A 27,985-nucleotide genomic window follows, 5' to 3' on the forward strand; every position below is an offset into this window, starting at 1 on the left:
TATTACTTTGTTGCGTGGAAATGTAATAGTTGTATAAGTACTTGCCCTATTATGTAGAAAATAACATTTTTTTCTAATGCATTTAAATTAATTAAAAGATAGTATTTTAGATATCTGGCCTTAAGATTACAATGCACCTTTTAAAATACTAGTTTTTATTGAAAGCAGTTATTTTTCAAGAATAAAAAACAGGTAAGAGGCTAGATGATATGGTAGGTGGATGTCTTACCAGCTTCAAAGCCATGAAGACCTGAGTTAAGTCCAACTTCTGATATGTACTAACTGTAAAACCCTGGGCAAGTCACCTTCAAGTGTGGTCCAAAACCTCTTCAGGGGAGGGGTGAAAAGATCAAAACTTTTATAATGCTAACATATTTTAGTTTTTATTATAGTAAATATTGATATAAATCCATATAAACACCCTGAGACCAAAAAACTTGAAAGCTATTTGCTTGAAGAGATACTTCTCTAGCATAGTAGCAGAGAAGATAAAGAGGGAATTCACTACTTGTGAATTCTTAGAACAGTGGAATCACTAGTTCCTATCCCTAAACAAAAAGCAGGAACCAACAATGGATGGGACAGGAGGGGGAGCATTGGCCTCTGATAGAGAACAAGTTTCTGGCCTAGCTGTCATCAATGTTGGGTGACATTTCCTAAGCAAGATAAATATGAAGCTTAATTTTATTCATCCATAAAAAGCTTCTGGTGTCCTTTTCAGGTGTTGTATTTCTCCAAGATTCCTTTTTGCAGATTAACTGCTAAATTTAAAAATAATATGTATAAAGATGGTAGCATCATCTAGGGACTTATCCCTGCACCTGACAAGGCATTCTTGGCCATCTGCAAAGAAAAATTGGTTAGGCAAACAGCCCTATTTTCCCTTTCCCAGTTGCTGCTCTAATAGTAGTACTGTATTAGGACTTACTATGATGACGCTTCATTAGTGTTAACTTATATCTGGAATCTTAAAACTTCTAAAAGAAGCAGAGAAATAAAATATTACAGTCCTGTGTACAATATAAATGTCTTTGGGTCCATTTGTGCTAACAGTAAAAATACTTAAGTCTTGGTAATAAAATATTTATAGTGATACATAAAAAGCTTTTTATCAATTTTTCTTTGCTTAGAAAACAGCTTATATTTAAAGGATGGTTTAAAAAATGCAGTAAATGATGTTTATCTTAATTTGTGATTTTTCATTTACTAAATGGTTCATAAATTCTTAGCCAATTTTAATTTATTTTCATCCATATTGATGGTGTACATTCTAAAACCTATTGGTAAACTTAACCTTATTTAAATGTCATGTGAGATCTATGATAACTTTCAAAGCATCAGAGCTAGTCAATCCCTGTAAATAAGAAAAAATATACCTCTATGAGTATGTTTTTCATTTTAAACACCATTCTACTCCATCAATTATCAGAGGGCTTCTTTGATGAAGATTGTATTGAAGCATAGTTTCTGCCAATGCAGTATTTCAGTATCCTTATTTCAGCTTTAGACCATTAGCAAACAGTTGCCCGAATATCTTGATAGGCCTTTTGGGACCTTTCTAGAGCCCCGGGATCTGGATCTGGCTTAAACTCAGTGCCCTTCATTCCCCTTATTCAACTGATTGGATGTTATGTTGTGCCACGTTTGGCTCTGCTCAGTAAACAAATAGCTTTGGCTGTAAATGAAGAGTACAAAACTTTATGTTCTTTGATAGACCTTTTGAAATGTTGTACACGTTTTCCCCTTCTAAAATCTCCAGCCTTCCAGACACTGGACCTTTTTGCATGATTTTTTTATTTCTTCGTTATAATTGGGTATTTAAACTCTAACAAGTTTTTTTGTGGATTGGATTTTTTTAAAAAGTTGTTTGGAAGGGCAAGTTCATTTAATAAACATCCTTAAGAATGTTTTAGCTTCTATCGTATTCTTGGGTTTTCTTGCCAGGGCAAAGTATAGCAGTTTTTGCTACCTGAGTATGGTCTCTCTTATTCTTCACAATCTGGTTGTGAGGACAGAACAAACAGATCAGGGGAGCAGAAATATATTTTTCTCTTCCTTTTTCTAATCTCACTTAACACTTCTTAGCCTGTCCAGTTCTCAGTGTAAAGGTTGTTACCCTATCTTAAATGTTAGAGATTTTTATGTGCTCTCCTCAAGGCATTAGGGAATACTGCCTGAAGTATTGAGATCTAATGATGTTTGATGTGCTTGAAGAGATGGAAGGATCATAAGATTATAGATCTAGAGATAAGGAACCTCGGAGGTCATCAGCTCTAACCCCTTCATTTCATGTACGAGGAAACTGAGATCCAGAGAATTTACATGGCTGTTCTTCTGCTTCTTTGATTTTGAAGCAAAGTGTGATTATGGGAGATGGACATATTGTGGAAGTAGAAATAAACTGTGGGTTTTTTGTTATTTGCAATTTACCTCAAATTAGAGAAATTGCTCTTTGTTGAACAGTTTGGAATAAGGAGACCTAGCTTCCAATTCTAGTTCTGACACTTAATGGTTTCAGTTTTTCCCATCTATCTTGAGCATAATATACTCCTTACCTCACCAGCAGTTGTGAAGTTTAACCCTTCTTACTGCAGAACTGTGAGAGGGTAGTGGTGTCAAACTAAATATACACACACACACACACACACACACACACACACACACAATTCTGTGGAGATCACACTTTGTTTTACATGCTTTCTTTCATTGGGTCTTCACTCATGTAGTGAGAGCCTCCTGTGTTTCAGACCTGTGCTACGTGATGGTAAATACAGATGTAGAAGCTAAAGTCCTTGCCCACAATTATATAAGTATTGGTGATAGGGAGGGCAACATTGCATCTTTGAGGTATCAGGTTATATACAAATAGCATTAATAACTGGAACAACTCACTTTGCTATCTTCAGGTAAGGCTTATTAAAAGGGAGAGGGGACATATATGTATAGATACTGATGTTAGTACACATGTATACTCATACATTATATACTCTAGGTATAGCTCTTAATGTAATTGTTGACAATATATGAGTTTTTTTTTTGCTCTTATTGTCTAATCTGCATAGTTTCTATCTTCCCAATGAAATTGTAAAAGAAGAGATTGTTATTTATTTTTCTATGCAGCTTAGATGGCAATATTGTGCCCTGGATAGAATAGATTTTTTTATTGTATGTGTGTAACACTAACATGCAGGGATATCTATAAAAAAATTTTTATTCATGTAACATGTATAATTTGGTACATTTGTACAGTATGTAATGTGTCAGTATGGTTTTATATATGTATATGCATGCAAATATACACATGTGTATGCGTAGCAATCCATTGTCTCTTTCAGCCATGGCTCTTTTGCTCTTTTGAGTGGATACAAAGAAAAATGACTACAGTCCTTTCCCTTACAATTTCTTTGGGAAGATAAAAACTGTGCAGATTAGACAGCAAGGATCAAATGATGGAAAGAAGTTTGTATTCAGTCAAGGACTTCATTGCTTACAGCTGGAGGAGTGACTGAGTGTAGAAAAATGTGTATTCTTGCCTTCTTGGAGCTTGTGGTCTATTAAGATAACACACCTAGCATAATTAAGATACAAAGAGTGAAGTGCATCGGAAATTTATAAAACCAAACATCTGAAGTGGGAGAAGGTCCGTACTGAGGGGAAAGTGAGTCATTTGAGGATGGGCTGAGAGGGCAAAAAACTTGAACAAAGGAACATAAAATAGAGGTCATTGAGGTAGAGAATAGCTCACTTGGGAGAAAGTGGGCATTGAGAGGAGAAATATGGAAAGAGATGAAAGGTAGGGTGGTGCCTCCAGGTTGTGAAAGGGCTTAAGGATTTGAACTTCACTCAGGGGGCTCTAGGAAACTGCTGACTGTTTTAGAAATTAAAACTGATTAGAATTGTACAATGGAGATAATTTTTTGGCAGTGTGGGGATCTGTGTTAGAATCAAGATGAGGTGAACCAGATTCCCAATAACCATGGCCAATCTACTTTGTAAGATATAAAGTGTTGTGATTGATTCTATGATGTACTGATAGGGTGTGCTTTTGAAACAAAAGTTTTGAATTATTCTTAGGGAATGGATTAATTGGAGCTAGGTTTAAGGAAAGATAAGAGGTAAAATATCCAATATAGGCAAAAGAGAATGGACTGATCAGGCTTAGAGGGCCCTTTCTCCTAGCATAAGTTGTATTAGCTGTGTGACCATGGGCACATTATTTTTTTTTAATAACTTTTTATTGACAGAACCCATGCCAGGGTAATTTTTTACAACATTATCCTATACAACACTCACTTCTGTTCCAATTCTTCCCCTCCCTCCCCCAGATGGCAAGCAATCCTATACATGTTAAATATGATGGGCACATCATTTGACCTATCTGGTTCTCTGTTTCTTCCCCACAAAAGTGACCTTAATCTTACTTAATGGTTTCTTTATTCATTCTTAATGAACTTTTTCCAGTTTTGACTCCACAAAAGCAAAGAGGATCAATTCCATATTGCTGAAGTTGGGGAGAGCAGTTATATTATTCTAGGAATTCTTTAAGAGGCCATTCCTTAACAAAATAACTGTAATTACTATACAGTAGGCACATAATTTTATTGAGTGCTTTGATGAATGGAGGGTAGAAGTACAACAGTAAGAATAAACTTCTTTTTTAGGTAACTGTGATGGGGTCACTAAATGAGGGTATAAGCATGTCGAGAAGTAGCTTCTGGGCAGAGAGCAAGTTTTTTATAGCTCTTCCAGTCTTACATCTCTTCCACTTAATTATTAAATGCCTATGATACTAAAGTGCTAACTTTTTCTCCCCCCCAAAAAAAACTCAAGATCACTGGAGAATAAACCTGCAATGTGTCAAGCATGTATCTGCTTGTTACAAAAGAAAAATATATTTGTAAAATGATTGGGCAATTATTAAAGGCTTAAGATGCCATTAAATAAAATTGGTTAGCAATCCCCAAGGAGTCACTGCTTTAGTATTTTAATGCATACAAGCAGTTGCTGAGAGGGCTAGAGTTCACCAGGCCTTGGAGCATTCTTCCTACTTACTTTGTTTGTGACCTTGGAGAAGACCTCATGAGAACCAGTAAGGTCATCAAGAAAGAGGAGAGGAAAGGGAAGGAAAAGAGATTGAGATAGAAATAAGTCCATCTGAATTTTTAGTAATTCTGTAGTTACCAAAGGAAAACCGTTCAAGTCTAAGTTTTAAAAAAGTGTTACTACTGATTAAAGTTGTAAGGAGAAAATGAACGAAGGTGAAAAGGGATAGAAAGGAGCTGTATTACAATTCCTCCCTTTCTTCTTTCTTCTCCAGTCTAGAGATATTCAGTGACTTAAAAAAGGTAACAGCACTTTGAGAATTGCTAAGGTTTATGCATATGTAATCATACACCTTTTTAAGGCTCTTTCAGCATGAAAAAAAAATTTCATTTTATAACCCTCTGGTTCCATCTTCACCTTTCCAGCTTCATGTCATAACATTCCATTTCCATCATTATACTTGACTAACAAGTCTTCTTGTTATTAACAATCTCTGTGCATCCTCACAAGTTGTCCACCATGCCAAGAAGGCATTACCTCCTCTTAATAATTATGTACCCTCTTCAAGACTTTCCTTGAAGCCTTTCTCTTTCTTTTCATTCTCTTTCCCCCCCCCCCCCCCCCCCCGCAAATACAAGGTTATCTTGTATTTATGAACATGTAATACTCAAATGACCACTGAAGTATGAACTCCTTGAAGGCAGGATTAGTTTTGTCTTTGTTTTCTCTCTGACTTTACACCTCGTGCAATTTAAATACTTGTATAGAAAATTTTTTCTTACAATTTTTATTGGCTGGTAGCTTGATATTATGTGGATTAGAGACAAGTAGGTATCTTTAAAGGTAATTTAATTTCTATAATATAATTTCTCTGGCACTCTGTTTCCCCTATTTATCAAGTTAGAATATTAGGCTAGATAATATTTAAGCTAAGTATTTTGTTTTTTAATACTTTGCTGTTATATAATTTAGGCAGAATTCTGTGAACTCTGGATAGTAGTTTATTCAGCTGGAATGCTTTCCTTTTTATCTTAAAAGTAACAGGTTGTTAAAGGAAAGGTTTTTTGTGTTCTTTTTAATAGGACTTAAATTGAATTAACAGCAGTGGTCTGATTCAGCTTTTTTCAGCTAATTCAGTTCAACAAATATTGATTAAGCATCTTCTGTGTGCTAAGCACTGTTTTAGGTGGTAGAATACAAGAACAAAAAAAAAAAGTATTTTTTTTTTTTATCTAAAAATGCCTCATCCTTTCCTATCTTCTCTCTTCTTAATTGGGAAGAAACAGATTATATGTTTTTGATTCCTTATCTCTGGACTCAATTTAAAATGAAAAGTACCATTAATAAAATCTTAACTGCCATTTTTTTCACTCCTTAACATATCTTTGGAAGCTCAGTATCTATATTTAATTTGAAAACAAGCATAGAGTCATCAAAGGAGGACTTATCTTCCTATAAGAATATAATCCTTATATCTGAACATTGTCATAAATGTTTATATTTTACCTATGTAGATGATCATATTTTACCTTTAAGTCATTTCACCACTAAATGGTTTAACCGGTAGCTACTTTATTGTGAATATTTTGTGTTTAAATTAACCCATTTATGTTATGCCTACATATTTGCTAAAAGCAGTAGTAGAATATGAGATATGTGTTTCTGAGTTCTGGTTTTTTTTTTTTTTTTTTTTTTTTTTGATGTGTGGTTTCTGTTTTATTTTTGGTATACATATTTTAGTAGAATAAACACGGTTCTTATAAACCATGGAAAGCAAAGAACTGGAAATAATATATATACTCATTAATTGGGGAAAGGCTAAGCTAATTGTGGTATGTGAATGCTGGAATGTGACTGCAACCAAAAGAAAATATTAATATGAAGAATTCAAAAGAAGCATGATTAAACTTAAATGAACTGGTGTAGGGTTAACACAGCTAGGGGGAAAAGTATACAGTAACTTCAGTAATATAAAAGGAAAAAAATAAGCCATACAAAACAATGTTGTGAAATTATCATGGCCAGAGTTATTCCTAGAAAAGATGGAAGAATGAATTTCCTTGTTTTTTATGGGTGAAAGGTCTGTGGAGATGGGATGTTACCTCTCCTTAAAGATTCAGTTGATAGGTTTGTTAGTTTTACTAAATGTTTTTCTCTTTTGTTATCCTTTATTACAAGGATACAATACTGAATATTGGAGGAAGAAGGATACATTCTGAAGTAGGCAAAGTAAAAAAACAAAAGATTGGTACATTTTTTAAAAGACCCATATACAGTTGCTTTAATACTATTGCTTTGAGTTCCAACACACATACCATTGCTTGTTTAAAGTTTATACACTTACTCTCAAAGAGCACAGATTATGTATTTGCAATAAAAAAGATTTGACTCATATATTCCTGTCCAGTGTTCTTCTTCATTCATGTGCTGCTTTTGATTAGGTTTATTTTTATATGACTATTTTATAAAAACAATGGTTGGGGGCAGGTCAGTGGTACAGTGTATAGAGCATGGGCCCTGAAATTAGGGGGATCTGAGTTCAAATTCAGCCTTGGAGATTTAACAGTTATTGTATGACCCTGAACAAATCACTTAATCCCAATTGCCTCATACACACCCAAATTTAAAAAACCCAAACCCTAATAAAATAATTTTAAAAAACAATGCTTGTCTATCATAGACACTGTGATGCCACAACCACAACAATTGGAGGGGTCTTCAGAGACCATCCAGTCCAAACCCAAATTAAACTGGAATCCCTTCTACAGCATACCCAAGAAATTGCCATTCAGCCTTTGCTTTAAAATATTGGGGGTAGTGGAAGTTTAAAGGGAGCCTGGGAAGGGGAATCTGAGACTATTAAACCGGAAAACTAGAGAGAAGGTAAGCATCACCATTTGTCCCATCAAAACACTGAGGCCAAAGAGACCTTAATGAGCATTCTAAATGGAAACTGACAACAACCCTTCTTGGGTTTATCTTTAATCAAGGATTATAAAAATGAAAAGTTCTCCCTATAAAATGAAAGAAAGGATAGCCTCAAGTGAGAAGGCCTTTCATTTATTTTACTGGTAATATTGACAATCTTTTGTTCCTGCCAATGGTATCAGTAAATTGCTGCTTTGTGAAAAATCTGTTACAGGCCATCCTTCCAGTTTGTTGTAATTTTGAAGAATAGGGAAAATGAGACTATGTAAAAATGAAATGCTGGGATGAAGATCATAAAGTCACATATTGTGAACAGTCAAGGACCTCAGATCTAATTTAACCCCCTTATTTTGTAGTTGAGGAAATGCCCCCTCGACAGATTTGAACTTGGGGCACAAACTAGTAGAAAAGCTAAAATTTGAAGTCTGGTTCAGTTACCAAATCCAGTGCCATTTGTACCACCACACTGATAAACCCTCAATCTATTATGCTGGCCCCACTGGCTAATGCACTGGTATTGTAGGCACACTGGTTATGCATAACGTCTCAAACAGTTGAATTCTTTATTTCATATGATATATTAAAATGTTAAGAGAATATGAATAGGACTGAGAATTTTCCCACAGACTCTGATTCAAGCATTCTAGGAGCAAATGAGAGATTTTTACCTAGATAATTTGTTTGAATTTCTGTTTAATTTTCATTTCCTTTTTTAAAGATCTTAGCAAAGCAATGTCTCAAGGTGGTACTTCCCAATTCCAAGAAGTCATCCGACAAGAGCTGGAATTATCAGTGAAGAAGGAATTAGAGAAAATACTTTCAACAGCCCCACTAAATGAATCTGAGGTAAGAATTCAGGTGTCCCTGATTCCATCAATTTAAAAATTAACTTGTAAAAAAGGCAGTGTGGTATGGTGGATGGAAGGGTAGAGTTGGAGTGAGAAGACCCTGGTTCATTTCCTGACTCCAACAGTTAAATACCTATTCTACACTGGATACAAAGCCCTTATTCTTATATTCTATTAGAATGTAGATCTAAGGCTCATCTATATTAGATGGTGTTGACTTTTCTTATCCAGCTTCAAAAGATTATAAGAGGTTATAAAGGAAAAACAAAGTTGGATAGTGTGTTTATAAATTAATAGTTCCAGATGGAATACATTTCTTTCTTTGGGGGGGGGGAATTATAATTATTTTTTTTTAATTATAACTTTTTATTGACAGAGCCCATGCCTGGGTAATTTTTTTTTTTACAACATTATTATTTTTTTACAACATTATAACAAGTGCAACTTGCACTCACTTCTGTTCCGACTTTTCCCCTCCCTTCACCCCCTCCCCCAGATGGCAAGCAGTCCTATATAAGTTAAATATGTCACAGTGTATTCTAGATACAATATATGTGTGCAGAACCGAACAGTTCTCTTGTTGCACAGGGAGAATTGGATTCAGAAGATAGAAATAATCTGGGAAGAAAAACAAAAATGCAAGCAGTTTGCATTCATTTCCCAGTGTTCTTTCTTTGCGTGTAGCTGCTTCTGTCCATCCTTGATCAATTGAAACTGAGTTAGATCTCTTTGTCGAAGAAATCCACTTCCATCAGAATATATCTTCATACAGTATCGTTGTTGAGGTATATAATGATCTCCTGGTTCTGCTCATTTCACTTAGCATCAGTTCATGTAGGTCTCGCCAATCCTCTCTGTATTCATCCTGCTGGTCATTTCTTACAGAACAATAATATGGAATATATTTCTTTATGAAACTGTGTAAATTGTTAAAGATTTGAAGAAATGTAAAAGTAATTAAGATATCTTTTCCTCCAGCGGTTAAGCATTTTAGCAACTGTCATTTTTTAGGATTGACAAGCAAATTTTTACTTTATATGTTTGAACCAGCAAATATATGAAAAAAATGTTTCTCTCTTTTGGGGGGTAGGGAGAGACAAGCTTTGGTGGGAGATTACACAGACAGCTTATACTGGTAACTTACTTCCTTTGACTTCCATTATGTTTCCTAAGGATCTCTTTGTATTCTTTCCCTTTGTGCTTACAAGATACCTGAATCTCCAGAAGGTGTTATATTATTTCTGGAAATAATACCTTTAGTGCTATATGAACCTTCTCTCATGCCCTCTGATGTAATGGATATTCTTCAAATCCCAACTGATAGACCATCTTCTACAAAAAGCATTCTTTAATGCTTAGGCTTTCTTTCCAGAAGTCCATTATTTCCAATTTTCATAGAAACTGGAGCTTGCTTTTTATCTTTGTCATAATTTTCAGTTTTTCTTCATCTGCTGTTTTCATATTGTTGATAAATATGCTTAGATTTTGTAAAAATGTTTTGTCTTAGCTCAGAAGATCTTGGAAAAAGATGAAAACACATTTTGTTTTTATTTGTTAATTTATTTGGTTATATGCTGTTAAATAAGGGTAAGATTCAGTTCTATTAATTTTTCTCTTTTGTTATTAGTCTTTAGAGTTAAGTTTATTAAAATTGTCCAAAGAACTTTCCCTTGAGCCTTTCATGTCCCCAGCCATCTTTCTATCTCTTCTCTTCCCTTGCCAGGCTCTGAGAATTGTCTTTCATTATTTCTCAACTCCTTGCAAGCTTTCCAAGGCTACCAGTAATTTCTTAATTGCTAAATCCACCAGCTTTTTCTTGTCTCATTGTACCTGACTTCTTTATGGTTTTTTTATACTGTTAACCCCTCCCTCTTCCTGGATACTTCTCCTTTCTTTGACTCTCTTCCTTTTCTTCTTACCTGTTTGACCATTTCTACTTTATTAGATCATCATCTATCTCCTTCATTACTTCTGTGCTCCCATGGGGTCAAACATTATCTCTCTGCAGATGTTAATGATATTTAAATATGTATCCAATCTTGCATCATTAACTGCCTGCTGGATAGCCCCTTCAGCTTGTCTATAATGGAATGAGTATTTTCTCCTTGCTCCTATTTATTAAACTTGCCCTTCCCCTTTTCCTTATTTCTCTGTAGGGAGAACCCTACAGTAGGAAGCCCCAGATTCCCAACCCTACAGTTATCCTTGACTCTCCCTTACCTCACATATGTGGTCTCTTGCAAAATCTTGTTGGATCCCCAGGTCTGAGCCTTTTATCTGCCCAGTAGGGCCTCTTTCATCCAGAGCACATGAAAAAGATAATCTCCTGAACCAGAGAGGACCTATAGCTATCTGTGCTCATGGAAGTGCATTCTCTTACTGACACTAGACCTAGAGCTGGAATACTATTTAGTCCAGTCCCTTATGCTACAGAAAAAACTGAGGCCTATAACCTGAGCAGGGTAAGAAACTTGTCATATTATATAGGGAGGCAGTTTCAAAGGGAAATGTTGAACCCATGTCTTTTGACTCCAGACCAAGCGCTTTTTCACTGCTCTATCAGCTAGGTTTAAAAGCTGGTCATTGTAGAGATTTGACATTTAATGTAATATTAGGAATGCCATTAAACTGGTAGATATTTCTCTCAGTGTCTCTACTTCATGGAAAACTTGGATTTTTCTTTTTTCTTTTTCTTTTTTTTTGAATTTTAGTTTTAATTCTGTTAAACATTGTTTTTCCACTTTGAAAATATTTGTTGAATGAAAATAAGTTGCCTTTGTTGATATTGTGTGTGTCTGTGTGTCTGTGTATAGTGCCTATGCTGATTTCCATTTTTCTTGCCATCTTCTGAACTAATAATATCATATGTGTGTAATTTTAAATAGGATCTCTTTGAAATTTCTGAAATTAATGGTATTAGTGATTCAGTTAAGTTCCTTATAGGAAATCATAATTCTACTTGTGGATATTCTTTGGGGGAACCTAATGAAATCGTGTATCTATACTATATAATATTAAGAAAAACTATTGAAATTTTGTATTCCCTAAATATATTTTATTCCTTAGTTTTAGGTCTCTTTAAATTGTATAAATTTGTGTATTCTATAATCCAAAAGTGAAAGAATTTCATTTCAGTATGCTTTATAGTTTCTTTCACATGTATCCTATTACTCTAACATTGAATTGTTTCTTTTCTTAGCATACTAAAAAAGATCTTGAAGGATTTCAGAAGTTATTCCATAGATTCTTACAAGAAAAAGGACCTTCTGTGGATTGGGGGAAAATCCAGAGGCCTCCAGAGGACTCGGTAAGCCTTGGGTAGAATGATGGAGGGATTTAACACATTTTGAGACCTCTCTTTAAATTAAAGGGAAAGTTATCAGGATGTTGGGAGGGATCAAGTGAATGTAAAAATAGAACTCTCCTTTGTTTCTATTCCCACTGAGACCACCCTCGTCTGATAGGCCCCTCTCATCTTATTGGCAGTAGAACACTGCTGCCATTGCCTCCACTCTCTATGTGGTATCTTGCAAAAATGTCCTGCTTAAAAACTTAAGGTCCAAACTCTAGCCTAACATTGAAAGCTTTGCCAATCTAATTTGTCTATTTTTCCTAGCCTTACCTTATGTTGTTTCCCACGACATATCCAATCCTTAAGCTAAATTAGACTATTTGCTGTTTCCTGACAAGTATCATTATACTTCCATATACTTCCTCTGTGTTCTGTGTGCATGAACACCTGCTATTGTCCCTGTGCTGCACTGTTGTCCTGCAGTGACTTCTCTACCTTGACCTTTTCTTTCCTTGTTCATCCTCTTTTCAGCCTACACGTCATGTTTCCATAATACCTTTCCTAATCAACCCTAGTTAAAAGTAATTTCTCTCTCATCAAAATACATTTAGGACATAATCCTGATTCTTAAGAAATTGTATAGCATACATTATCTCATTATATAATTTAATTGCTTTGTGAAGTGGGGGGACATATTTTTATTGTCTACCTTTTACAGCTGTTATGAGGACAGTTCTGTGGAACAACCCTAGGAAGCATGTAATAAGAATATTACACATATATATATATATATATATATATATATATATATAATAAGAATATTAGCACTCCCATTTTACAGGTAAGGAAACTGAGACTCAGAGATTATTACAAACTGGAATAATATTTGCTTAAGAGTTTTATAAACCTTAAAGTGCTAAATAAATGTTAGCTATTATAAATGTTTGTGTATGCACTTTATCTTTCATAAATTAAGAGTTTCTTAAGAGCTAAGACTGTATCTTAAGTATTTTTCATCATGAACATGTTATGTACTTAGTTGACATGTAAGTGAATATTAAAGACTAGTTTAACCCAATTTCATTTTGCATTTTCCTTTGGCTATACAGATGAAATAAGATCACAAAGATTCAGTAACTTAGTAAGAGGGGGAGAACAGATTGTAACTTGGGAACACTGCATTGTATATTCTAAATCTGTGCCTCTTGTAGCAAATCCTAAATGACTTAAAATTGACATAGAATTAAGAGGGTTTATAGTTGTAACTAATAATACATTTCTTAATGTATTATTAAGAACCTTAAATTCAATCTGGAATTTACAGTACTATCCTTATGTGTGAGAGCTAGACTTAAAATAGAACCCAAATGTTATTTTTTTTAATATTCTAGCTAAATTCCTTAGGATTCTTTAAAAAAGCTTCCTCTGTGTTGTTTTTGCTTTTGCTTTCTTGCTTACTCCCTTCCCTAGCATTGGTAGATGAATTATGCTCATCTACTTTAAAAAAAAAAATTTATCTAAATTTTATCTTTTCTTTATTTTTTGCATTCTCTCCCCAACTCCAACCACTTCACATTTTTTGGTGTTCCAGAGAAGTAGAATTCTTTAGAGCTTTTTTTTTTTTCCCTGAAGGAAATAAGCATTAATTACAAATTAATAAGCATTGATGTAAAGCAGTACATTCAAGGAAATACTCATTTAAACTCTCAAAAAGCCTTTTTGGAAATGGGCTTCGTTGTATCAAGGCAAATCAGAAATAAGACTTTAGGACAGGATGATATAAAGAATTTGGATAGGCCATGTGTATGTGTTCAAGAGAGTGAGAGATCTTTTTTAGAGTTTCTCGCATGGACTTTGTATAGGACTTTAAAAGATTCCTTTGTTCCTTTTGAGAATTTGTTTGAAATGGAAGCTAACTTACCTTGAAATAGCTCCCACTGCAAACTCTACTCTTGCAATTGAATTACAGCCAAAACTAGATATTGAAATGTGGCTTTCTTGCCTGTTATCTCTCTTGGTCACTTCCCTGAGAATTTTGGCATTCTTCTAAATAGTAACTTGGAAGTTTAAGCATTATAAGACCTTTTGCATTGTGAGTAATGAAAGCCTTGGGAAAATATTACTGTGTTATATTTACTGTATTTAAATATCAATTGCCTGAAATCTGACTTCAGATACTTAACAACCCTGTAACCCTGGGCCAGGTTACTTGTCTGTTTGCCTCAGTTTTCTCATCTGTAAAATAGAGGTAATAATAGGGCCTATGTCACAGGATTGTTGTGAAGATCAGATGTGATGTTGATTTTTTAAAAAATGCTTAATCTGGCATGGTAGTACCTAGCACAGAGTGGGCAGAGTACAAATATTGAATGTCTGTCTCCTCATAAAATTACAGGTTTTAGAACTGAAAGGAAATGCGAAGATGAACTAGGCTAGTCTCTTCATTTTTGAATACAAAGAAACTGAGACCCCAAGAGGTTGTAACTTCAGTAGTCTATATTGTCTCATAAAGTACTCACAGATTATCAAGTAGAAGAGATTTTAGAAATCTTCATCCAATCTAACAGTCATTTTATAGGTAATTGACTCCCTGGGCTGCCTCTAGCAGGGAGCAGAGCCAACACAGAGAACCCACGGGCAGGCATGCTTCCTCCCATACGTCAGAATCTCCCCCAAAACAGATGATGATTTTGAAGTAGTGACAACATAATACTTTTAAGATTTGCAAAGTGCTTTTCATTTGCTATTTCATCGGAGCTTCACAAAAGTCTTGTAAATAATCTAGGTAATAGTGTTTAGACCATTACCCTCATTTTGTTGATAAGAAAGTTGAATTTCGAATTGTGATTTTCTGTCACCCAAATTAATATAAATCATAGATGAGATTTGAACACAAGGATTCAGAAAACAGCCCCCCTATCCTCTTGCTTCTTTGTAATTCCAAAGAATAAAAGTCAGTTACATCTGTTTGCTGTAACTTTGAATACTGATGTTCAGTTACTAAAAGGATATCTTATTCTTTTATAATGTTGCTTAAGAAGCCAAAAAAATATTTTCAGCTTTTTGCATAGATGAATTTCACCAAAGGGTATGTATATATATTACATGTACATATACCATATGATCACATGAGATCACATAAAGTATTTTACAAACTTCACTGTGCTATATAAATATGATGATGATAATGATGCTTTTGTATCTTCTAGAGCACCTAACGGACTCCTGAGCACATAGTAATTATTTACTTCTCACAACCCTTGATATATTGAAGATGATACATAAATAAGTTTCTGTCTTAAAGAGCAGGGCTTTTTTATAGTAGAATTATTATTTTTAAATGAAATAAATTTAAATGAAAATAAATATTTTAGTAACCAAACAGTACATATTGTTGGTATGAGGGGGAATATTATGGAATATGATAACATTTCTCGTTTTTAGCCTAGTATCAATGGTGTGAAAATAAATACTATTATAACAACCAAAAAAATCTCAAACCCTAAATTTTAGCCAATTCATCTGTAGAATATCATTTGCTTTATCCTTTATTGAAAGAATAATAACATTCAAATGCTAATTTTTAAATTTAATTCTATCATGAATTACTTTAAAATTTCTTTAAAATTACTTTTCTCCATTATTACCTTGATTGATTCTTTGAGGTTAGGCTTATCCAAGTATAAAATCTTAATGTTAGATTTTGCTAATACAGTCTAAGTTATTGATTTAATTATTAATTGAAGGTATTATGTTCCAAATAAATATTTAAATTTTTTTTTGCAATGACCTATGACATTTGGGTTAAAAAAAAAATAACAACAATTTTATAAATATAAAAAATTATATTTTATATATATATATATATATATATATATATATATATCCTTATAAATATAGGATGGTGAAGGTGTAATAAGCCAAATGAATTCCTTACAATTTAGGAGTATGAGGTGGCAATCAAGAATTGCATTAGGAAAGGCAGAGCTTGCTGGAGTACAGTGTGGTGATTAGTCCTGGTATACTTGAGTATGATGTTTTGTTCATTTTAGTAATTTCATTGTTAAAATGGAAAGGATCCAGATAGAATATAAACTCCTTGTGGATTCCTTATTTACCTCCACTATCTAGTATGGTGCTTACTACCTAGGAGGTGCTTAATAATAGCTTGTAGACTCATTGAATACAACTAAGATGATGAAGGGCTCATTGAATACAAATATGATGATGAAGACCCTTGAGCTTATGCTATAAGAAAATTGTTAAAAAGGAACTATAAATATAGGTTGTTTAGTCTGGGCAGGAAAAGATCTGGAGGTAGGAGAGTGATACCAATATTTCTAATCCAGTAATCCATTTTTAAGAGCCTTTTATGTATAAGGCACTGTATGACCTAGAAGACTAAACAAAAAACAATCTCAGCCCCCAAAGAACATTCGTATAACATATACACAAGTGTATAAACAGAAATTTGAAGTGTGAGAGGGTACTAATAGTCAGGAGACCCATTTCATGTTTCCATTAGAAAGTGGTCCATGATCCTTAAAAAATGAATGACTCTTAAGAGGCAATGATGAAGAGGGTTTAGGGAAAGCCTGGACAATTAAGAAGAGGAAGAACAGGTCTGGGAACAGTCATTAGGCCAGCTTGACTCAAAAGTAGATTGTTTGAAAGGACATAATATGAAATAAAGCTGGAGGCGACTACAGCCATTTATGAAAAGCTGAACGTGCTAAACTGAGGGTTTTATATCTTAGAGATAGGAGGGAGTCATTGATGTTTCTCAATCAAGGAATTGAAGAGCTATTATGTAGAAGAGGGGGTAGTTCTGTTCTGCTTAGTTCTAGCAGAATGGGCCAGCAAGCAATGGGCAGTATTTAGGAATGAACAGCTTTCTAACCGTGAGAACCATTTCAAAGTAAAATGAGCTATCCAGGAGAGGAGCATTTCCTCTCCCATGTAATTGTGGGAGGTTCCTTGTTGATTGTATTTTAGAGGGAAATCTGTTTTCAGGTAAGCATTCATTAGATGACTTCTGATACATTTCAACATAGAAATTCAGTCATTCAAAATGTAGAAATATGGAATTTCATATGGAAGGGGACTTGTCCTGCACCAATTATTAAGTGTATTTTTAGTGAGATTCATTTTTCATCTTATATGTATGTATGTATGTGTATATATATATATATATATATAAACGTTAATGGTTTTTTGTTTTACCTGGCATAGAATAAACACTTTATCAATACTTGTTGCCTGACTGGAAAGTAGGGTGGATCATGGATACACTTTAGGGTTTCTGAAGGACCAACTATCTGGTATGGTATAGCCCCGAATGATTTTTCTTTCCTCTTCTACTATAGTTAGAAAATGTTCTTTTCCTTAGCCAAGAGTGTGACTGTAACTGATGTTAAAATAAACCATTGGTGGTTGGGGGAGAAGTAGAAGGAAATGGCATAGTTGTAGAAAACCCAGTATGCCTAAGAATTTGAAGTGGACTTTAGTAAAGAAAATTTTAAATGTGAACTTTCTTTTACCTTGATGCATATCCTGCTATCTGCTCTTCCCCTATCTGCATACCTTTATTTCAGGACGGAAAGATAGTTAAGTACTTGTTCTATTAGTAGAACTATTTAATAGGAATAACAATAACAATATTGTGATTAACTTTAAAGTGTGTCAGTGTCTGTGCTTCATGTTGTATTATGTCGTTTGACATTCTCATAACTACCGGGGGAAGAAGGTGTTACTTATTGTCCCCATTTTATAGATAAGTAAAATGATGCCAACTCATGGAGTGACTTTCCCAGAGTCAATATTCACTAACAGCCCTTGCCCTTCAGAACTTACCAGCCAATGGAGAAACACCATAAGGTGAACACCAAAGGAAACTGAACTATGGGGACTAAAGAGGGGAGCAGAAATCCCATCATAATGCAGCCAGCTCAGAACTGAAAAAGAGATCTGAGCTCAGTTCTCCTTACCCTGGGGATTTGGAATTCTTCCAAAAAGGCAAATGGTGGTGATGAGGTGGAAGACCAAGGCTGATATTACGGAACAATGAAGTTATCCTAATAATGAGCTACCTGGGCCATCTAGAGAAGTCCCAGAGTAGTGTATCCATGTGAAAAATGAGATGTCTGAGCTGAGGCCCCCTTTGAAAATGGAGATCTGAAGTTGGGCATTGGCAAATGCAGAAATTTGTTTTGTATGACTATAAATTTATAATGAGTTTTATTTTTCTTACTTACAGAGTAAGAAAATTCAGAACTGAAAACAAAATATAACTGAATTAAAAAATTCCCCTAGCATAATCAGATTTCAAACTAAACAAAGTAGTAATCATCAAAACAGTCTGGTATTGGCTAAGAAACAGAGTGATGAATCAGTAGAATAGATTAGGTACACAATAATGTAATAGTAAAGTATCATAGTAATCTAATTGATAAACCAAAAGATCCAAGCTTTGGGAGCAAGAACTTGCCATCTGACAAAAATTACTGGGGAAACTGGAGAGTAGTTTGGCAGAAGCTAAGCAAATGTCAACATATACCATATACTAAGATAAAGTCAAAATGGATAAATGAGTTAAAAAGTGATATCATAAGAAAATGATGTTAGAGTGGAAAAATGAACCTATCAGATCTATAGATAAGGAAAGAGTTAATGAGCTAACAAGAGAGGATCATGGGAAGTAAAAAGGGATAATTTTGATTACATGAAATTAAAACAGGTTTCACACAAACAAAACCAGTGCTATGTTGGAATCACTGATTCTGTTTAAAGATATAAACAGCATCAGAGTCTCATCAGGAAAGAGATACTTTGGGATTTTGGAATTATGTAATTTCAATTTTTATACTCAAAGAATTTTCAAGTTTCCCAGTCTAATAGAGCTTTAGGTCATTCAGATATTATTCTTGATTGATATTAGATTACACTAATGTGTGAGATACAGAGAATGCTAATTGGAAAAGAAAGGGTTGGTTAAGTGAGGAAGAAAGATCTCAACATTGTCTCTTCTCTGCCAGTGAGTACATTGAGTTTCTCAATGGGATTCCCAGAGAGCTTCAGAAATGGAGCAGGGACTGTCAAAATATTAACCCATTACCTAGAAGACTTATTTGTACATATACCAATAACTGGACATCAGTTAAATGGGAAAGGATGTCCCCTACTATAAGGAAATTAGTCATTTTTGATACTATATAATTTACATTTCTATGGCATGTGAAGTTTTTATGAAATGTAGTATATCCTCTGTGCCATTATTACTTAAACCTTAAAAAGTAGAAAATAGGTTTTGTGTAGTTTTAATGTTTGATATTATTCTATTTCTAAGAAACTCTAGTTTACTTTCTGTGAGTTTTATTTGTTTTCTTCTTCCAATGTAGATGTAGTTGAGTGATGTCCATTGAGGTTGTAATTTTCTAACTAGACTGCATAGCAGGCTGTTGCTGCTGCTATTGTTGCTACTACCACTCATCTCTCAGAAGGTTTTGATGGTTGACCTAAATTTAGACACTACCTCTAGACCTTTTCTGTAGTGCATTTGTTTTAGAAATACTAATTTAACCAAGTTTATTTTTAAATTAAAATTTTAACTAAATTTATATTGCATTGGTAAAGACTTTTTAGATAGTGCCTTATACTCAAGCTTTTCTTACACACTTGTATACATACTGCTAAAAAGTAACTATCCATCTTCCTTTTGACTTATAAATTTGTACTTCTTGTTAACTACGTATTACTGGTGAGCAGTCGAGGAAACTATAATTTATTTGCATCTACTCCAGTTATATCCGTAGAGCATGCCATCATCCTAATTGTGGTTTGGGTGTTTTGCTTTCTTTTTAATTCAGCTCATGAATGCTGTTTTAATATAGAACTTAGTCTTCTGTGGAAGAATATGGCAAAGATCCATTACCCTTTCCTTCATAAAACAAAAAGACACAGTATTCAAGTTTGGCTCCCAAAAGCTGGCAGCATGAGACTTGTGACTGAAATAACAAAAAGATGTTTTCACAGTTCTTCTCACTGTAGATATCTCACTGAAATGTCACTAATATTAAATGTAATAATATAAATTATGTTGAATGATGGGTTGGAGGACATGTGGCACTGAGAGACATTACTGAGATGATGCTGCCAGTTAGCCTCTTTGGTTGGAGTGCAGTGCAAATTCTATTAAAATCACTGATTCATTCCCAGCATGGAATTTGTTCCATAGCTATAGAATAAACCTCTAACTTTGTTCAGCTATGTTGTAAATTTGGGCCATTGTTACAGTATAATGAGTCTGTCATTATCTGGGACAGTCATAATTTTAAAAAAAAATATTAATTTCCAATGAAGCTTTGCAAATGGAATATCTCTCACATTTTATGTACTGATTTTTGGTTCAGTGGCCATAATTACAAAGGAAAAATAAACCCTTATAACTTGATAAGTGGGTGTTTGAAACTCAATCAGTATTGTTTATAGGAAATAGAACTTAAACATGCTCAGCTGCAAATAATAACTTCATGCATACTTAATTTTTCAGTCAGAAAGAACTGTTATAAACCTTATCTGACTTGGAAAAGAGAACTGCCAATTTATTTTATGAATCTGCACTTATAAGTTATGAATGTGAACTGTAGTTGGAGGGACATGCTGTCCCTCTGGTCCAAAAGTACATATTATCTTGGGCAGACACAGAAATTATGCCTCAGAGAAGTGCTCAGACTTTTACAGGCTATGTAGTACTTTTAATGACTTTAAAATTTTCCTTGAAACAAAACCCCCTTGCTTTCACATCTTTATTCCCCCAGCGAAATACAAATGTGAAAAGAAATACTGGGGACCTTTCCTTTAAAATATATATATATTTATTTAAAACTGAAATAACAAAATAAGAAAAGTTAAAATAGAAAAAGGAAAAAAAAATTGGCATGTGCCCAGCCAAAAATCAGGGAGAATTCAAAACATGTAACAATAAATTTCCATTTCAAGAAAGCATATATAATTGATGACATTATATTCATAACTGTCCATCCTTTTTTTTTTTTTTTTTTGCTTCCTTGTAGGATAATCTTTTGTTCTCTGCTATGTACTTTTTGTTGTTCTTTTTTTTCTCTTTTATTCTGCCTCCTCCCCCGCCCCCCCCCATTTAAGCTACAGTTAAGCATGGATATATTTATGTATTCTCTCTCTTATATATATAAAGAAAATAATCTTCACACCTTTTTGACACTATCCTTACTAATAAAGATATAGTACCAAGAATTATACCTTTATATCATTGATGCTAATGGAAAAGTATTTCTCCCCCAACTAAAAACTCAAATTATACAGGACAAATGTGGATTGCTGCAATTATTTTAAAAGGATCTATATATAAAATACAATTTCTGCCCTCAAGGACCTTATTAATAGAGTGTTTAATAACATGTGGTTATAAATATGTAAGGTGAAATAAGATGAAAGCACCAAGAACCAGAATGAGGAGCCCTTCCATCTGGCAATTATCCAGAAAGGATAGAGGAGATGGCAAGAGAGGAGGAAAAATCTAGCCGTGCACAGAGAGGGAACAGGCAAGGCAAGATATACATGGATTTTCATAAAAAAAAGTAGAATGAAGTTAGACTGGGGAGAGAAAGAAAGGGAATTCAGATAGTAGTTTAGTCCTAAGTGACTCTTTGTGACCCCACCTGGGGTTTTCTTAACAAAGATACTGGACTGGCTGGCCATTTCCTTCTCCAGGTCTTCCTGACTCCTTGTTCAGTGCTCTATCTATTGAGCCACTGGCTGCCTCATTAGGTCTAGAAGACTTTAAATGCCCAAGAGTTTGGATTTTTTTCCCTATAGGATTCCTTCATAAAGGTTTTTGAACAAGGTGTTGACACAGTCAGACACAGACCTGAAGTAAATTGACATTGAGTTAGTGTAGATTGATGTAGATATAACTGGAGAGAAAACAAGAAGTATCTCAGAAGTCTCTCTCTTATTGTCTTTGCAATAAATGACCAGAAGCTCATCAAGGAAGATCGTATTATTTGACATTTTAATCCTTTTTTTTTTTTTTTTTTTTTTGGTGGTTTCCCCCTTCCCTTTTTTAGATTCAGCCTTATGAAAAGATAAAGGCCAGAGGCTTGCCAGATAATATATCTTCCGTCCTGAATAAGTTGGTGGTAGTAAAACTCAATGGTGGCTTGGGAACAAGCATGGGCTGTAAAGGCCCCAAAAGTCTAATTGGGGTACGGAATGAAAACACCTTTTTGGATTTGACAGTTCAGCAAATTGAGGTAGGTAATATTTAACAAATTATGATAACATTAAATAAAATTTAAATTAAAGTTGTTTTGGAGTTGGGTGTTTTTTATTTTTTTGTTATAAATGTTAAGGCAATAAGTTGTTGTATTTTAATATAGTAATTGCCTGGCTGCCCCCCCTAGCTTAATTCTTAATTAAGCTCAAGAGCTTTTACACTTAAGTTCAGATATGGTCACTAGAATTCCTGAATTTCTTGGCTTACTCTCTTTCTATGTATCCATTAAATATCCAGCATTTATGTGTCAAGACTTTAGGTCCTAGGAGGATAGATTTACAGTTGGAAAGGACCTTATAGACCATCTAGACTCTAACTTCTTAAACTCCCATAAGAAGTCTCTTCAAATTTGTGTGTGTGTGTGATTATTTAAAATACATCTTTTTATAAGTATTTATATAACTTGGGATCATGTTAAAAATTTCTCAGGTAAAAAGGGGTCACAAATGGAAAAAGTTTAAGAAACCTTGATCTAGACTAATCCTCCTATGTTTCACATGAGGACATTTAAGCCCAGAGAAAAGATCTCATTTACCTAATGATAGTAGCAAGACACAGTATGGCATAATTGATAGAGCTGCCTTCAAAATCAGGCAGGTTTAGGTTCAAGATTTTCCTCACTGTGCAAGTGAACCTTTATTAGTAGAGGAATTTCTTCACCTAGAAGTTCATATCAGATAATTGTAAATCATCAATGAAATCACAGATCCAATCCCTATCCTACTACTAATAATGACATTTATGTGTCACTTTAAGATTTGCAAACTTCTTTACTGCCTGTAGCAAAGGATGTGTCCTACTCAGGGGAAAATACAGAAGCTTAATATCCTCCAAGTCATGGAGACATTTATGCCAGTTTCTGCAATTCTGATTTGCTTGATACTCTTAAAGGAAAGAGAAAGGAATACATTTTTGTGCCCATGTTTCATACAGGCAGTAAATCACAGACCTAGAATTTGAGTTTAAGTCCTCCGATTCCAATCCAGTGCCATTTCCATTATATCCCATTGCCCCTCTGTTTCAGGTGATGCAGTGATGGGATTGGAGAAGGAAGGGTATTAGTTAGGGTTACTTTTTATATTAATAGCTGAGAGACACTTAGGCATCTTACTTTGTAATCCCAAAGAATATCTGATAAATGCAAAATGAAAATTTAAATTGAAAGTAAATTCAGATATCTAAAACCAGAGTGGGCTAGTTCTTTCGAAGTTTTCCCCTTTCCATCTCCTCTTCCCCTCTCAGGTTCTGGGCAAAAAAGTACAGCTGATAATATTTATATCATTTATACTTTATTTCCTAGCACTTGAACAAAACTTACAACACAGATGTTCCTCTTGTTTTGATGAACTCTTTTAATACTGATGAAGATACAAAGAAAATACTTCAGAAATACAGTCATTGCCGTGTGAAAATCTACACTTTTAATCAAAGCAGGTACTATAGATATACAACTTGGAGTAAGAAGTGAGAGATTTGGGAATTGTTCATTTTATAGTTCTCCATCACATTCCAGGAGAGCATCTGGAAATATATTGAAATTGAAGTGATTATTGCTATTGAAGTTTAAGCATTTGCTTTTGTTTTTAGTGTAAATTTTTAAGTCAGTTTATGCTTTAGCTGAAAATCTAAGTGACAATGTGTTCTAGAATAGACTTAATAGGCCTTGGCCAGTACGGAAAGTAGCCATCCATGTTAGGACTCTGGGACCAAGATTTCTCATTTTTTCCATTTTGTCTATCTTTATATAAGAGGATTGGTTGGAGAAAAAATATACAAAATTTCTGAACTGGATCAGAAAATTTTTTGGTTTGTAGTGTATTTTTTCCTTGTCCATTGAAAAAACATTTCATTTATTATATAATTCAGTTTGGTGAAAATCCTGGGGAGTTCTATCCCTTGGTCAATTTCTTTAAAGAAGAGGTGATTGAGGGAGTTCTTAAATTCTTACATTGTGGCATAAAATACTATTACAGCATTTTAGGTTTTTCTAAGAAAAAAAACTTTAAATATTAATTGAAGTATACCTCAATTTATACAATTGATGTGTTTCTAAGGTCTCTAAATCTGTTTTCCTAAATTCATTTTCCTAGTGATCTTATTTCAATGATTTTTACTGCGTTCATTTCTAAATTGTTTTGATTTTCCCTTAATAGATCCTCTGCTCTTTTCTGTGTCCTTAGCAGTTTTATGTGCTTTTTATATTAAAAAGAAAAGTATTTAGAGAAATTCTATAGTGAGTCTTTTTGTAAAAGAAAGTTATCTTCCCCTGAATTTACTTATTTTGTAAGTTTAGCTTTTTCTCAAAGGGAAAAGGATTTTTCTTAAAGGGATATAGTACATTTAACTTTTAATTTAAAAGTTTGCCAGAAATGGTCCTTTTAAGGGTAAGCTCTATTTAGGTATGTCTTTTTTTTTTTTTTTTTCAGGTACCCTAGAATTAATAAAGAATCTTTACTGCCTGTAGCAAAGGATGTCTCATACTCAGGGGAAAATACAGAAGCTTGGTATCCTCCAGGTCATGGAGACATTTATGCCAGTTTCTACAATTCTGGTTTGCTTGATACTCTTATAGGAGAGGGAAAGGAGTACATTTTTGTGTCGAACATAGACAATTTGGGTGCCACAGTGGATCTGTATATTCTTAACCATCTTATGAATCCACCCAATGGAAAACGTTGTGAATTTGTTATGGAAGTCACAAACAAGACAAGGGCAGATGTAAAGGTAAAAGCTAAAAGGAATTGCTAAATCATTTCCTTTTGATAGGTTATATAATTTAACATTTTTATTTCCTTTTGCCCACTAAAAATTGTACAGTTGTTATATATATATTGTATTTTTAGAGTGCTTATGATTATAATTGAGAAGCATTGTAGTGTAATGGGCTGGGTAATCAGGATGGCCTGGGGTTGAGACCTGTCTCTGACTGATGTTGGCTGTGCAATCCTTGGCTGCTCAGTGTCCTCATGTGGCCAAATAGATTCTCCGCTGCATGGGAAGAAAGATTCCTAGCCAGTAGAATCACGGGACTCTGGGATCTGGAGTGATCAGCTGGAAGACCCTTTCCAGGCCATCTGGCCAGGCCCTGACCCCTCAGTTTTGCAGATGAGGTGCAATGGGGTTAAGAGATTTGTTCTAGGTCACAACTTATAAAGGTAGGATTTGAATCTAGGTCCTCTGACTCCAAATCCAGTGTGCTTTTCATCATTACCACTCTGATTCTCTGTAGATTAATTATCTTTGTGCTTGAAAAAGTGCCTTTTTGCAAGAAGTTAAGTGGCTATGAGGGTAAATTGCAAAATATTTTGCTATGGCTCTGAAAATTATTGGGGAGTACCCAGCAATCTTTCCTCCCCACCCTCCTTTTCTCCTTCCCCCCTTTTCCTTCCTTCCTTCCTTCTCTTCTTCCCTATCTCCTTTTTTTTTCCCCTCATTTTCTCCTTTCCTTGGTACAGAGGAAATATGGGCCCAGGTTCAGCCCTGGCTCTGCCACTCTGCCATAGTTCCCTAATGAATAAAAGAAAGGGTTGAGCTAGATATATTTTGAGCTCCCCCCCTCCTCGAGCCCTCCATGAACCATTTACTATGTGGTGGAACTAAGAAAGGCCCTCTTAATACCACTAGATTGGTGGGCAGTCTCCCATTCTAAGGCAGCCAAGGAAAATGGGGTCTTCCACCCATTCTTGGTGTCTCAGATTAAGAGGTAGGTATTACATGCTGTGTTCCCTGACTTTGCCAACAAAGAATGGGATGGAGAAACTGAGCCCTTAGCAAATCTAGTGCTATTCTTTATTGATACCATACTTGAATTTTAAAATTGCATTTTTTTTTTTTTGCATCCCAATCAGGTTAGGAGACAGCATCGATCAGCGGGCATTTAGTAAATGCCTACTATGTGCTAGATCCTGGGGAGACAAAGAAATGATGTGGGACATAGAGCTCAGTAGAATGGGGGTAGATCTAGAACTGGGAATCATCTGCGTAGAGATAATTGAATCTAGGGGATCTGTTGATTGTGGAGAAGGTGTTGAGAAGAGTTGGATCATGATCAGCAAAAGTGACTGGGAAGGACCAAACTGGGAAACCAAGGGAGCACAAAGTCAGAGATGTCAGCTTTGTCCAATACTACAGAGAATTTAAGAAGAATGGGGATTTACAAAAAAAAAAAAAAAAAAAAAAACTGGATTTGGCACTTGAGAAATCTGTTGGTAAATTTAAAGCAACTCCAGTAAGTTGTAAAATTGGAAGCCAAATTGCAAGAAATTGATGAGTGAGAAGAATACAAGTAAAAAAAAACAAAGGATATCCATTTACAAAAGCTTTCTTTTCTGGAAATTGGGTAATTATGAATTAAACAGACATTTGTAGGTAGGGTTGATAATCTAAGCAACATCTATAACTTTCCCTTAGAAAACTGTGTTTTGAATTTTTAACAGGTTTTTTTAAGTTGGAGACAACCTATATGATAAAATACTGTTATAGCATAACTTGTTACCCAGATTCAAATATATATCACTTTAAATCATGTCCAAACCACATAACATATGTTGAGGTCTGATGGGATTAGCCATGACACTAGATGAACAAAAGCTAAATTTTTGCATAACTACCTGTTAGTTATAGGATCAGCCAATCAACAGGTCTTAAGCATCTAATACATTTGTGTACTGAAGGTACCATGAAATGAATGGAAAAATCCCTGCTATATCTGGAAAGGACCTCAGCAACCAGTGTCCAGAGCTCTTCATTCTGCAGATAAGGAAGGGGAGACACAGTGAACTGAATTGATTTTCTCAGGGTCAGAAGGCTGTTTGAGGCCAGGCTTGTAGTGTGGAGAGAGTGGTATGGATCCTGGCACCAGCACTGAAGAAGTGGGAGAGCAGCTCTGATAACTTCTCTGAGTTACAGTCGTGACAAAAATACTTTTTAAACTTTAAATACTATGTAAAAATGAGGGGATATATTATTTATTTTCTTGCATTAGGAAATCAGATTGATTTTCTGTTTATAAGATTATGTTGCACATAGTCTAATCTTTGTTTATTATTTATAAAATGAAGGGGGAACATTTACTTAGGGTGTTGTAGAGGTGAACAGTGATTTATAAGATGTTAATGATAGTCCCCTATTATAATTTCCTGAGTATTTCAAATAGGTGGGTCTTTGAATTATACAGAAATTCATTAATCCTGCATTTTATTTTCAGAGCTTTTCTTTTATATGTAGTATACTTATAAAAACTAAAAATTTGGGGTTGTATGTAAACTCTGAATGCTACTTTCTTTTCTTGTGCCATTCTAGGGTGGTACCCTTACACAATATGAAGGCAAACTGAGATTGGTAGAAATTGCTCAAGTGCCAAAAGCCCACGTTGATGAATTCAAGTCTGTATCAAAATTCAAAATATTTAACACAAACAATCTGTGGATCTCTCTAGCAGCAGTCAAGAGACTGCAGGAGGAGAATGCCATTGATATGGAAATCATTGTCAATCCAAAGGTGAGCAAGAATGGGTCAAGATATCCATGTATATTGTGCACACATCTCTGTTAGGAAGTTATA

General features: G+C 34.5%; 1 protein-coding gene across 5 annotated transcripts in view; it reads left to right on the forward strand.

The window, feature by feature from the left end:
* Positions 1-27,985, forward strand: part of UGP2 (UDP-glucose pyrophosphorylase 2) — a 41,414-nt gene that overhangs the window by 9,770 nt on the left and 3,659 nt on the right. For all 5 annotated transcript variants that reach the window (XM_023494916.2, XM_012540181.3, XM_012540180.2 and 2 more), the window contains exons 2-7: positions 8,690-8,817; positions 12,019-12,126; positions 22,215-22,400; positions 23,724-23,857; positions 24,850-25,147; positions 27,725-27,922. In XM_023494916.2, coding sequence (XP_023350684.1) covers positions 8,690-8,817; positions 12,019-12,126; positions 22,215-22,400; positions 23,724-23,857; positions 24,850-25,147; positions 27,725-27,922 — 1,052 coding nt within the window. The remainder of the gene's footprint in view (positions 1-8,689; positions 8,818-12,018; positions 12,127-22,214; positions 22,401-23,723; positions 23,858-24,849; positions 25,148-27,724; positions 27,923-27,985) is intronic.

This window comes from Sarcophilus harrisii, chromosome 2 (genome assembly GCF_902635505.1).
Source record: "Sarcophilus harrisii chromosome 2, mSarHar1.11, whole genome shotgun sequence".
NCBI lineage: Eukaryota > Metazoa > Chordata > Mammalia > Dasyuromorphia > Dasyuridae > Sarcophilus > Sarcophilus harrisii.